At 48.0% G+C, this 14,154-nt stretch overlaps 2 protein-coding genes across 2 annotated transcripts in view; both read left to right on the plus strand.

Annotated features, from left to right (window-relative positions):
• The window catches only part of PALD1 (phosphatase domain containing, paladin 1), a 27,459-nt gene extending 14,391 nt beyond the window's left edge, over positions 1–13,068 (plus strand). Inside the window, exon 20 of the mRNA XM_009325972.1 lies at positions 13,034–13,068. Within this exon, the coding sequence (XP_009324247.1) occupies positions 13,034–13,068 (35 nt within the window). The remainder of the gene's footprint in view (positions 1–13,033) is intronic.
• A 217-nt stretch (positions 13,069–13,285) lies between these two features.
• Positions 13,286–14,154, plus strand: part of ADAMTS14 (ADAM metallopeptidase with thrombospondin type 1 motif, 14) — a 40,891-nt gene continuing 40,022 nt past the window's right edge. Inside the window, exons 1-2 of the mRNA XM_009325973.1 lie at positions 13,286–13,291; positions 13,557–13,687. Of these exons, the coding sequence (XP_009324248.1) occupies positions 13,286–13,291; positions 13,557–13,687 (137 nt within the window). The remainder of the gene's footprint in view (positions 13,292–13,556; positions 13,688–14,154) is intronic.

Consider the following 14,154-nt stretch of genomic DNA (forward strand, 5'->3'; position numbering starts at 1 on the left):
AAAAATATTGTAAATTAAAAATCAATCTTTTTAGGCAGGTGCTTAATTGCGAGTGGGGTGTGATTTGAAAAGTGGCTTTGAAATGCTGGGGCGCCGTCGCCTGAATTTGGTGGATGCATGGAATCGTGCCAGATTTTTTGAGTCCATCCTCGCTTTCTCCCTAAACCAATGCAGCATAGACACAAAAATATACGTATTTATATACACGTGTGTATATATATGCATATATACACACACACGTGTGTATACATATACACACACAGATACAGATTTATGGCCCCATGTGTGCATGTATATATGTATCTGGAGCCACAAACACTTGCAGCCTGGATTAGGACTTCAGAGATCCCAGTCACTGCAAACCTGGGTATTTTTGAGGTTTGGGCATCTTTGGCCATGGTGTCAGACTCGGGGGTCCCCGCTGCCCCCCGCCCAGACCTGCCTTTTCATTGCTAAGGTGATGCTGGGGGGGTTTAGCTGCTCAGCAAAGAGTAGACTTAAAAGCATAATTAATGTAGGGATTTTTTTTTTTTAAGGAAAGGAGAAAGAGGGAAGAGTGAAAAATAAAGTTAATCAAAACAAGATGCAAATGAGGGCTTTAATGCCCCCCCTTCCCTCGCAGCGGGGGAGAGGAGCCTGGTGGCTGAAGGGGCGATGGGGAAGTAGCTGGTACGGGCGGGAGCCCGGATGGAAGGATGATAAATAGGATGGGGAGCACAAGTAGGAGCACACGCTCCATCTCTCCCAGCAGCCCCTTTCATCTGCTGCCAGTGGCAGGAGGTGCAGGCAGCAGAAATTCAAAAGTGGAGGGTGGAAAGAAAAATATCACTTTTAAATACCAAGGGATGCTTTTTCTTAAACATTGGGATGGTTCCTGCTGTGGCTGTGAGAGCCCCGATTCCCGCAGGGCTCCTCATTCTTTTTGACTTAACCATGCGTTTTGGTTTTTTTAATGCAGAAATACCTGCCTGAATATTTTGTCCCTCGCCAGGTATTTCAGTGTTTGGATAATTTAGTGCTGATGTAGTAGGGCAGTTGACTTAGCTATTTGCAAGAGGCTGTTGATGCTATTTTTTCTTCTTTTTCTTTTTAACGGAGCAAATGCTCTCCATCTTCGCAGTACAGTACAACTCCATTTATTCTGCCTTACTAAAGAAATTACTTGTGGGCTCCTTGCTTTCAGCCAGGCTGCAGACCCATCCCCTTGTCCCGCCCCCAGCAGCAACCTTTGGAAGTCCTGCCTAATAGCCCTGACTTAATTAGGCAGGTTTTTAATTGCTTAGGAAATCCCAGCCCCTTTAATCTTCGTAATGAAGGCTGGAGCTTTGCATCACCTGGACTGGGGGGCTCAAAGGCTTCTTTCCGCTTTCCCGCTTTCCTAACGAGCGATTTCCAATGTGGGGCAAAAGCAATTGCCCAAAAAAGCCTTGGGGATGGGAATGTGTTTGAATGTGAAAAATCAACCCCGCTGTATTTATTTCTTCTCTTCCCCAGGGGATGAAGGCAGAAACCTAGCTCTCTCTCCCAGATAATAAGTTAAACCCAGTTCTGAATGGGTTTTGGGGGGGGTTGTTTCAGCTGAAGCTCTCATTGCAAGGCGGGGAGGAGCCCAGGGGGGTCCCCAGTGTGTGGGGAATGGCTGGGAGATGGGGCACAGCATCCTCAAGGGCGCCGGGTGACCTGCTCCCCATCAATTCTCCCATCCTGATTGCTGCAGTAAATTGATTTTCTGCAAATTCAGGTCATGGTTTCACTTCTTCCCATCGTTCCAACCAGCCGTGGTTGCACCATCGAGCTCTGCTGAGATATTCGGCCGTGCATCTCCATCCTGACCTGCAGGACTTTCCTACCTCAGCATCCTGCACGGGCTCAGCACGTCCCCTCCGAGCTACAGTTTTGCCGCTCGCCGGCGGCAAAAGGCTCATGGGGTCACTGGGGGTGGCAGCGCCATGCTTGCCCCAGCTCTGCCGCTCAGCCCTGCCTGCTGAAACTGCGGCTCCAAGGAAAAGATCAGCAATTTTGAAAGCGTTCAGCCTGAGGCAAAGCAAACGGGGGGGTATATATATCATATATATAAAATATAGAATAATTATAGAATGTATACTATATATTATTCTGTAATTATTATATATAATATAGAAAATCTATATAATATATAGTATATAATACACAATATATAATATATACAATATATACAGTATATGATATATACAATATATCATATATAGTATATATAAGACTATATAATGTTATATCGAATATATAAGAATATTACAGTTATATAGAATAATTATAGAATGCGTTATACATTACTGTATAATTATATATTGTATATAACATATAAAATCTATATACTAGATAATATAGATAATATCTACACAAGATATAATATACAGTATATGATATATACAATGTATTATATATAGTATATATAATATATAATATACATGCTATAATTATTCTATATATGTATAATATATATTCTATATAACAAATATAGAATATAATTCTATATAGTATATAAATACAAATATAAATATATATTTTAAAAGCAGCTATTATTAAGATGGGGTTAATGAGCTGACTGCCAGCCTCCCTGGTGCATATTCCCTGCTGGCAGCAGCATTTCACCCCAGGGAGGCATCGGCAAGGGGGTCTGCGGACAAAAATACTTACCAAAAAGAAACTCAAAGGGTGTTTGTATATTTAAAAAAAAAAATGCTAGCTGACTTTTTCACTGGAAATCGCTTAACATGAGGTTATTTGTTTCACCTCTGTATTTATTTCACCTCTTTATTACTCCTGACTCCTATTTACCTTGTTTTTTCAGAGCCGGCTTTTTCGGCTGAGGAAAGCCCATGGAAGGAGCACTCATTGATTTAATTGATTTTCATGAAAACTGCTTTTCTACAGGTTTCTGGCCCTTGGTTAACCATGTTATGCTCCTATTTCTCTGCTCTCCCCATCTTCTTGTTCGGGGCTTTGAGCGCGGGAATACAGCCGAGGAGATCCCAGGTTATTTTGGGGCAGATAAATAAATATTTAAATCCCAGCCAGCAGTCCTAAGGGACTGATTTCAGAGCAGGAAACGTGGATCCCTGGCTGGTTTTCTGCTATACCGGCCCGATGGTATAGCATCCATCCATATAGCAGATGGTATAACACCTCAGTGTTCCTCCTGGGTCTGCATCTTGTTTCCATGGGGGGACACAGGGCATCCCTACAACTCTGGGTATCATTGCCCATTTTTTTGGCTTTGTTTTATTTACAAGCCCTTTTTCCCAAACCTGCAGGCTCCTGGGAAAATGGGAAAGAGCCAGCTCTGCAGTCAGGGAAGCCAGCACGCCGGCTTTAGGGATGTGATGTTGGGGCTGCCTAAGGATGCAGAGCCAGGCTCCGTGTTACGGCGAGGCAAGGGGAAAAGCCACCACCCCCCGAAATCACCCAGCATCCTGCCATTGCACCCGTGTTTGTACACACAGGCTGGGGTGGGTCATGGAAACTCTTAACATCATTGTGTAAAAGAAAATACCCACCTCTTATTCTGCCTATGGAAAAAGTTATTTGCGGCATTGAAAATGTTCCTTGTGGCAACAGTCCTGATGGAGCCTGAAAGAGATGAGACGCAGGGCTGGAGTATTTTGAAAAGGGGACAACAGCTGCCTTAATAAATATCACTAGTGAGCCTTTTGCCTGTGCCAGAGAAAATATATTTATATTTTATATATATATATTGCTGTAGGAGTTAATTTAAAGGCTGCCATGCCAACAGAGCCTTGCCCATGTGCACCAGGCTGAACCACATCATTTTCCCAGAGAAATCGGGGCACTACATCCCCACCAGTGCCTCCCCCCTGCAGGGCTGGGACCTGCAGCCTTAAGGGCACCTGGGCTGAGTGAAGGCACATTGCCCCCAGGTGGGACCTGCCTTACACCCCGCCCTGGGAACCAGAACCCGAAGCTGGGGGCACCAGCAGCCCCCTAATTTCTGCCTGCAGAGCAGCACAGCCTGCATTTCTCCCCACACTGCTCGGGAAGCCTTGAGCACAGAGCACAGGAGAGACGCTTGCTCCTGCATGCCAAAATACCCTGGATTATCATCCAAGAGGATTTTTTGGCCAGTTTGGGAGTCCAGCTCTGTTGTCATAAAAGTAGTGAGTGATTTTACTTTTTTTTTTCCCCGCCTTCCTTCTGGCTGCAGCGTGGGGGTAACGTGGCAACGGCAGCTTTTGTAGCCGTGCACTGCTACTGGCTAATGAGATTATTTTTTAAATGGATAAGCTTGTACTTATTAATTCTTCTATTTGCCCTCCCGTCCCCGAGGGTTTGGCGTACACTGATGTACCATTTCCAGGTTTTTCTCTGCAGTAGATGGGCTGCATGTGTGCTTCTTTCTCATAGGAAAGGTCACGAATAAAAGTATAATTAAAAACCCCACTTATATATGAGAAACGATGAACCTGTAATGGCTGGTAGTGCTAGATGGTATTCACTGTCCATACAGGGATAAAGGCTGTCTTTGAAACCCCTATTAAAACATACTTTAATATAAAACACTTATTAAAAAAAAGAGGAAAAACTTTTTGGAACTGACTAAAAGCCCTGTGACTTGATCTGTGGGAAGTTCAGGGTCAAAAGCTGCCTCGTAAGTGGAGGTACACCCTAATTCCTTGCATGTGCAAGGGCATCGGTGCTATGCAGTGGGCACAGATGTGTTTTCTCACCGCTCAGCCTTCGTGTTTGGATGGACCTTGTTTCTTGCGAGCAATATTTTAGTGGAGAGTTGCACCGTATTCCATGTGTACCCTTAGATGAGCTGTCTCCCTCCACAGAAAGCCAAGCTTTCTGCCAGAAACTGTTTTCTGGCAGAATAATACTACATATAATAAATATGTGCAATAAATAAATACATAAATTCACCACATGGGGGGTGAAAAGGTGGCCAGAGACCACGTCCCAGCTCCCTCGTCCCCCTGTGAAACTCCCCCTGAATAAGACAGCCTGTGGGACCCCCTCTGTTTTGTTAAGAATACCGATAGGCTGATTTTTTGACTCAAAAATGTGCACAAATACAGCTGTTCCCAGCCAGATTCTCCTTTTTTGCATCTTTCCATCAGACGGGTCCCTGGCAAAGGGACCCCTCTTCGGGCTTAACAGAGGTGAAAGGAACGAGGCTGCTCTTACCTCAGCCAGAGTTCCTCCCCCCCTCCCTCTTCTGGGTGAGTAGAAATCCTTGGAAGCTTAACTTCACGTGTCTTTATGTTTTTTCATACATCGAATAGGGAAAATATGCCGAGGAGCCAATATTCCACTGGCACGTGGGACTGCAAGGGGAAACCTGCCGCAGCCCCAGATAATCACCGCAACTATCAGGGGCTTCAGGGCTGTGTGGGTTTTTAAAAAAAAAAAAAAAACTTTTTCCTATTTTTTCCACCCAGCTGTGGCAATTCTGCTTAATATAAAACGTTAGATGCACCCAAGTCCCACAGACATCAGTTTTCCAAGTACCACCTCGGGAGTATTCCCTAACTGTCGGTGAAAATAAAGCGTGTTTTGGAGCTGAGGGTGATATAATTTCTATTTACTGAAGCAGGGGAGGGCGCATGGGAAGAGGCTGAGCTCAGGGGAGCTGTCGGTGGGCCGGGGCGAAAGCAATGCTGGGGAGGCACGTGCTGGCATGGGGCCACCGCAAATAGCTCTGACATAACGGGACATAAAATAATAATAATAATTTCCATGTTTTTCTTTCTATGATGTACCTCTCTAGCAGAACCCCCCGATGAAACTGTTGGACCTCTGCAAAGAGAGCGCATCTGTGTTTCATTTTATAGCTGAAGAACAGTAATTAAGATGCTTTTGCAGAGCCAGGGCTTGGAAAACTAAAAATAAAAGCCATATAGGCACAATACCAGACCTCCGAGCACCATAAACTTTCCTTTCCCCCCTGTTCTCACCCTCCCAGTCCTGTCAGACCCCTGAGCAGGGCTCATTTTGGGGCCAAGCCCCCCATTGTTTCGGGGAGCAGAGCGGCAGGTCTGGGGGGTGCTGCGGAGGCAGGAATAAATCACGGGCCAAAAGGGGATGCTGCAGAGAAGGGGGATTTTTGGCTAAATCCAGAGGAGCAATGCAAACGCTGTCCTGCGTAGAGGGGAAAGCATCTCTGCGGGCAGCAAGGGGAGGTTTTGCAAAGCCTCAAAAGTTGGGGGCATCGTGCAAAGCATCAGGGTCGGCTCTTTTCTTGCAGCAAGGTGTGTACAAACCATGGTCCCTAGGCTTGAAATGACTTTCCTCCTCTCTTCCTCACATTTGACGTGTGAATATTGCAGGGGAAAAAAAACAAACCAACGCTGTTTTCTGGCCCTCTGCCACCTCAGGGTGCTTCTGGCCCCACGCAAATGAAAAAATAATTTTCCCCAGCTCGAGCTGAAAGCACTGAAAGAGGAGACGGGGCTCAATGAGATTCACTCGAAAGCGCTCGCCGGCTGGCAGGGCTTGTGCTGGAATGATAACTGTCAGCCGAGGGGATGTGCGAGGCCCCGGGGGACTGGGAAATGCTCAGTGGCTAGCTTGAAGAGGCAAAAAAAAAAAAAAAAAGATTTGGGTTTTACACTCCAGTAAGCTTAATTTTAGCAGGAGGATGATTAAAAATTAATAAGATGGTCAATGTGTAGAGAGGGGAAGGCGTATCTGGAAGGATGCTGGGCAAGGCTAACCTAGTTTGTGTTGGGCCTCGACGGGAAAAAGGTTGCTGTAAATAAAGGAAAGGGCTGGGGATGCCAAGAGCGCGGGCAGGGATGGATGTCCCCCACCAGCCAGCCCCATGGCGTGGGTGCATATTTCAGCAGGGACAGCTCGTCTCCCCAGAGACGAAGCGACGCTGGTGGGATACGGGCGATGCTGGGGTCAGCATCCTGCCCCGGGGTGGTCTGAGCCGCAGCCGCTTGCCGGCACGGAGAGGCTTTAACAGCCGTCTGGGTCCCAAGGATACGGTGTATATATTTCTCTTGGATGCTGCAGTGATCAGGCAGCTTTAAGGCTCTATGTGGGCACTGTGTTTTTGGGAAGGAGCGGTTAAATAGGTTTCCGCCTGTCACGACGAGGAGCCCCTCACCCAGGCATCTGGGCTGGCCGGGCAGCTGGCTTATTTAAACTGAGGTGGTGCCGAACGCCTGAGCTCCTCTGCGGTCTCGCTGACCCAGAGTTCAACATCTGCTGCAGCTGGGCTCCATGTTGCATTTCAATTGGAAAACAAGTTTTTTTGGGGTTTATTTTTTGCTTTCCCATCGGCGGGACCCAGCCGTGCCGGTGGAGCTTTCTCCGCAAACCTTGCAGCACGGTTCCTAGAAGGAGAGCAACTTTTTCCCTCCTCTTTTCCAAGCCTTCACCACTGACGGTAGGGGTTGGAAGCCGTCCAAGGCTGTCGGTATAAATCTCGCTGACCTTGTTTCACCATCCCTTAACTTGCAGTTCAGCATCTCCCATCAGCCGAGGTCGGCATCGACTTCCACTTTCTGGCTCATTTATTCCTTTTTCAGCTTTATGGTTTCATTTCCCAAGCTTGCCTGTTCATCCCTGGGTGGGCAGGGGCTGAGGGGGAACTCCCGGCCCCTAAAAAACTCCCAGGTTTGTTCCTGCGAGGTTGCCAAGGCAAATATCTTGCAGGAATTTGGAGATGCAGCCATTATCAAGTGCTCTGCAAGAAGACGTGCTTTAGGGATGAGCTTGAGCCCGGCTCGCGGGAGAAGCAATGCTTGGAGGCGTAGTGCAATGCAGTTAGGTGGGAATAGTGGGAGATGCTTCCTCTCGGATCAGGCTGGGTGCAGGGCTCTGATCCCAGCAAATGCTGCCTGGGTACCATCAGGAGGACGCGTGCCCGGTAGGGTTTGGGCTCCGTCCCCGTCTTGGTGCAGGGTGTGCATCTGTATGGGAATTTGTCGCTTCCCAGAAGGTTCTTGCTGTCATCCTTCATGCATTATTCCTGTCTTCCTGCGATAACTCGATGTTGTGTTTACTGGCCAGCTGCTTCCAGGGGTCATTGACTGCAGGGGAACGGCCTCATGCCACATGCTCGTGGGATGCTGGCCTCGCCGAGGAAGCAAAGAAAGAGGCTGGCAGCCTTTGGAGATGTGGGCTGCAGAGCAGCTGGCGAAGGGAAGAGGGTAGGACCTTGCACCACAGGAGCTTGCTGCGGTTTCCCATCCTGGCTGGCCCAGCTGCTCTGGAGACCCGGCTCTCCCTTCTGGGTCTTGGAAAAGGGCATTGGGAGCCTGAGTCCATCCAAAAATCCACAGCATCATGCTACTTACTTCCTAGGTGCTAAATCCATATGAAAATCTTGGTTTTCCAGCTGCAGCCAAGTCTCACCTTAAAAAATTGTGATGATGCCAGTGTGTTTGGGGCCTTGTGGAAGAATGTTGCCCGTGACTGCCATTGCCATTTGACTTCGTAATAGCATCTATCATCTTTGATATGTTAGCAGGAGTTTGGTGGCAGGATGTATCAGACGTGTATATTTGCATTTATATTCTCCCTGAGCAAAGCTTGCGGCTCTGAGTTTGTGCATGGGTGTTGCGGGTGCTTGTGTGCAGGGGAGCCAGGGGTGTGCCAGGGACCCAAGGGGTGTGCAAGGCAGATGGGCATGGCTTTGCTTTTGCACTTCTGGAGGAAAAGCCCAGAAGCCTTTAAGTCGTATCTCCGGACCTTTGTGGAGGATTAGGATGGCTAATTGGATTTTATTCAGGGTGCACTGCGAGCTCAGCATCACAGCTAGGGAAAGCGCTGGCCTGAATAGGGAGAGGTCAGAGGAGATCAGAGAAGGCTGTGGAAAGGCAAGAAAATCCAAGTAAATGGCACAAAAACTCCTGGGTGTAAGCAGCTACAAGAAATATTCAGATTAAACAGGAGGAAAAACTTTCCGAGATAAGAGAAGCAAGACACAGGGGAAAAAAAAAAAAAAATGTCCTGGGGGCTTGTGCAGGGTCCCTCCATCTTTGGAGGTCTTAAAGCATGGATTAGGGAGAGATCTGCCAGGAATGATCCTGCCTCAGGGCAGCCGGAGACCAGATGATGTGCCTGTCAGATCTCTGCCTCCAAAAGCAGGGCTTCTGCTTCTCCTCCTCTTCTCCTGGATGAGCATGGCATCTTTGTAACCCTCCTTGGCGATCTTCCAGCAGTACTCCTAAAAATCCCCCTGGAAAGAGCTGAAATCCTGGAAAAGGGATGTCTTTCCCTGCTTCAGCCGGGGGGTGCTTTAGAGAGGGAGGGGAAGATGCTCAGGGGGCTTCTCTCTCCGAATGGCAAGGCTCCCCTTCTGCCACCGGCGCTGCAGCCGTAACTATTTTCTGGTTTAATCTCACGGCGGCCCTGCGTGTCTGAGGGATGAGGTCATGCTTGCTCACCCACAGCCTGCTGGCGCTTGCCCTTTGGTCCCTCTAGTTTGGGGAGCTGGGGGTGAGTGGGATCGCACTCCCTGCAGAGGCTCTGGGTCCCTGCATGGTGGGGTTTTGGATGTCTCCCTAACCATCAAGCACCGCCGCAGACCTTTGCCCTTCTCTGTGCATGGATGTGTGCTGCGCCCGGGATGGGCATAGGCGTCAGGTAAAAACCCTGGCCGTCCCCCTGCCCATCTTACCTGTGCCTGGGATGCTAGTCCATCCTTCCCGGGGCTCCTGCTTGCTTCTTGCAGCCGCTTTTAAAAACACAAACCAAACCAACCGGCTGGAGAAATGCTTTTTTCCTCCTTCTTTCATTTTTTCTTTTCTCTCACTTCTACCACTTCTTGCCAGAAATCAGCCCATCGTGAGGTTTGAAATCTCTGGGAAGAAGAAACGTGGTGACCGATGCCTGGAAATACAGCCCTCGCTTCTCGCTCCGGTAGAGCCCGAGCTCCTGGCTCCTGAACTCATGATATTATGGGTAGAAAAGCCAGTTTAGGTAATTGGTGGAGATTGCTCTGATTTTATTAGACCTAATGCCCTCCCCTCCAGGAGGCTTGCGCAGTTGAGCAAAATGACAGGTGCCCATAAAGACACAAAAAATAGACCCAATTAAGTTGTGGGTTTTTTTTAAGGAATCCTTCCAGCCTGGCATGAAGGTTTTCCCAGACCTCAAATTCAGGATTAATTGCACTTCGGGGTCTATAGCCGCATCTACTGCAGGCGGGGAGGGACCACCTGTCGTGGTTTAACCTCAGTCGGCAACTAAGCACCACGCAGCCGCTCGCTCACTCCCCCCCACCCAGTGGGATGGGGGAGAGAATTGGAAGAGCACAAGTGAGAAAAACTCGTGGGTTGAGATAAAAACAGTTTAATAATTGAAATAAAATGATAATAATAATAATATGATAATAATAATAATAATAATACACAAAGCAAGTGATGCACAGTGCAGTTGCTCACCACCCGCCGACCAATGCCCAGCCAGTCCCCGAGCAGCGGCCCCCCCGGCCAGCTTTCCCCAGTTTATGTACTGAGCATGACGTCACATGGTATGGAATGTCCCTTTGGCCAGTTTGGCTGTGCCCCCTCCCAGCTTCTTGTGCACCTCCAGCCTTCTCAGTCGGTAGAGCATGGGGAGCTGAAAAGTCCTTGACTAGTGTAAGCACTATCCAGCAACAACTAAAACATCGGTGTGTTATCAACTTTGTTCTCCTCCTAAATCCAAAACACAGCACTGTACCAGCTACTAAGAAGGAAATTAACTCTATCCCTGCCGAAACCAGGACACCACCCCACACGGAGGTTTGGGGCACGTCGCCTGGGTTCTGGCTCCGAGCGGTACCCGGCCGGGATGGGCAGAGCTTGGTCACACTGCATCTCTCCAGGATGGGCAGAGCTTGGGTACCGCCAGATGAAAATCAGTCTTCGGGAACACATGCTGGAGTCTCCCGGAGGGAAAACAATCTGGTTTGGGGTTTTAAAAGCAGCAGCTGTTGGCAGCTTTCTTCTCTGGAGGCTGGAAAGAAAAACTGCTCCTCCCCAGACCTAGAGGTCACCTAGTAAATGGGAAAGTCCCCGAAAAGATGTCACTGGCAAATCTCAGGGCTGAAGAGAGAAGCACCTGTTGAATCAGAAAGCAGAATTACAAAGCGTATTATCGATGGAGGAAATGGGAGCTTGAGATAAAATAGCATTCGAGGAGCTTTTTCCTGTTTTCCCCTCCATTTGAACTCAAAAATGGAAAGGAAAAGGTTAAGCCTAAAGTCAAGGAGAAGGGTCGGGGCAGAATTAAAGGCCAGGAGGGGAAAGGCGAAGCTAGGAGATGAAGAGGAGAATAGAGGGGCCAAAGCAAAGCAGAAGGACAGCAGGGAAAGGACAAGCAGGGAAGGAAAGAAAAGGACAAAACGGGGGGCAGAGGGGCCAGGGATTGCTGCAGGGGTTGCTTCTCCTCAGCTGCGGCTGAAACGGGGTGTTGTGGGGCTTTTGGGGGGCAAGAGTGAATGCGTTGGTGGGGAAAAGAAGCTGGGATGTCTGGGTACCCACGCTGCTGCCTTGGCGAAGTCCCCTCTGGGGTGTGTGAGACACCCGGGGTCTCCTCCTGCCCAGCTTGGGGCGATGCTATGACGCAGTCACTGTCTCTCCTCTCTGTTATTAATTTATTATTAAAAAATTAAATTGTTGCAGATCTTGATTTAGCTTTCCTAGCAAGAAATATCCCATATTTGCCTCGCTTTTTCACTCTTCCCATCCTCTCTTTATGCTGGGAATTGGGAGGAAGAAGGCTGGAAAGAAAAGCAACTTTTTGGTTTTTAAACGATGGTGTATTGGTGGAGATAACACAAAAATCCACTTGCAGTGGTTGATCGTTTTAATATTTCAGGCAGGTAAGACCAACGGGTAGGGCTGATGCCACTGCAAGGGTGACAAATTAATATCTCAGCATCTTGGAGCTCACGAGACCCACTGAAGGGTCTTGTTCCCACCACGCGTAGCAGGTTATAGGATTGGTACCCTATACCATTTCTTTATTACCTTTAGTAGGTCCGTATATGGGGGGAGTCGCATGTCAGTCCATGGCCATCATCGTTCAGCCAGATTTACGCTGCCGAAGCCAACGGTTTGGTAACGCTGGGGAAGTGTTAATGGTCTAGAGGGACTGGATGAGTTCATGGATGAAGAAATAGTTTCTGCTGCTGCAAAAAAGTAATTAAATGATGTTTTGTGGAGCCGTTCTTCCGTTCTTCACAAGTAAAATATGCTCTTTATTATGTGTTTCATCATAAATCTATTTAGTCATAATTAGGGCTTGTTCCAGCTTTAGTGCTCTAACAGGTGCATATCTGCCTAAATCGCCTAAAATGCTTGGAGCACAAATTCTTTTTCTATCTTAAATGCAAAGAATCTCTTACATATCACTTCTTGTGTTTAATTATGTATTGCACTATGCAACAGAAGCACGCAAACATTTCATTCGGGAAATAAAATCTGTTCTTCCAACTTGAAATTCTCTTTCTCTAGTTGAAGTAAGTTTATTTATCTCTTTTTCTGGAGGCATCTTGTGGCTTTACCTAGCGGGGTTTTTTGGTTGGATTTTGATCCCCGAGACCTCAGTGTCCCCTCCTCTCCCCAAAACCCAACCCAATCACCCAGCTAGAAGGCAAGGCTCTTCACCCTATCTGCAGCTCCAGAGTGATGCTTTGGCAGCATCCCTTCTGCATAATGCAACTTGGAGAGCGCTGAAGTACCGCTTCCCTCAGCGCTTCACCAGAAATGGCTGCAGCAGGACCATCTCCGAGAGGTTCCCCATCCCCATGTGTGGATCCTTCCTCTGGCACCCTACAGGCCCACCATCCACCCACATCCACAGTGGAGGAAAGCAGGGCTTTCCAAAGGTGGCTTTTTTCAAACGGCGGTCCTCTCCTGCCACTCCTGGAATCACTGTGCTGCTAGGCTAGGAGCAAAGCTCCAACTGAGGTCCTACCAAGGAGATCCAAAATAATAATCCTAACGGTAGAGCTGATGTGAAGTTTGCAGCCTGGCACGTTGTTTTCCCTGCTCACCTTTTCCATTGCGCTCTGGCTCCTGTGGCGGCTTAGACGATAAGGTCTTCAAGGCAGGGATTACCTCTTAGGCCAGGCTTTGTGTCGCTGAGCATAACCTGCACTGCCCCTGAGGCCCCAGGTAAGTATAATCCATGCACAACCAGCACAACTGGTATTACCGGTGCTGCAGCACAGTCCCCCCCCTGGAGATGGCCTTAGAGTCCTGTCCAGAATGAGATTCAGAAGAGAAAAATAGCTGGGCCCAGCAAATGCAAACGGTACCAGAAGGCACGTTCCTCTGCGTTGATGGAGGTGAGGTTTGGGCAAGAGATGCTGAGAGGCCCTGCCCTAGAGGGCTCTGGTGGCCGCCTGTCCCCTGCCCTGGGCTTTAAGCATTCATGTGGTGGGTGTCTTCTGCAATGAAAATAAGCGATGAGAGAAGCCCCTTTACTCTGGCATTGGATTTGTTGAAATTCTGTTTATTTTTTAGGAGACTACCTAATTTATTTGCCCCTCGTAAGGGTGATAGTGAGGAGCCTGATGAAGCACAGCACATACAGAACTGTGTGGCTCCCAGCTGCAGCGCTTTGGCAATGCCCTTTGGAAAACCCAAGAGGCGGTCATCCCTGGGGAGCCGGCAACACGGCATCCAGAAACAAGGCGCTGCTCCCGCGCAAGCGCCTTCTCCCATCATATCTCTTCCCAAAAACAGAGAGGAGGAATGAAAAAAAAAAAAAAAAAAATCCCAAATATTTGTCATTGTTATAATATGCCTGTGCTCCCAAGAGGAAATCTGGAAAGAAAGCAATGATTATAGAAGCTTTAGCACTTTTTCCCTGAGATGGCTGCTCAGCAAAACCAGATACATGCAATTCTCTCTAAACGTGTAGGGCTTAAAAGGGGTAGTAGAAAGTGCATCTGAATCCACATAGGTGAGTTTGTAATCTCAAGAAAGAAGTAACAAATTAAGCTCCTGCTATGGGAAGAAAAAATGTGGGCCAGGACTTCTCCAGCCTATTCTTAGGTAAAGGAGCAGCTCTGTCCATGCTTTGTTTATGAGGAGAAAAGGCATTTGAAGTCAGAAAGTACATGGATGTCTTAAACTTTTTCTAGAATGTCTACAAGGCTGGTAGGTCTTTTTTTTTTTTTTTTTTTTTTTAAAAGGGTTGCCTGGG

The sequence above is a fragment of the Pygoscelis adeliae genome, unplaced genomic scaffold (assembly GCF_000699105.1).
Source record: "Pygoscelis adeliae isolate BGI_AS28 unplaced genomic scaffold, ASM69910v1 Scaffold4, whole genome shotgun sequence".
NCBI classification, from domain to species: Eukaryota; Metazoa; Chordata; class Aves; order Sphenisciformes; family Spheniscidae; genus Pygoscelis; species Pygoscelis adeliae.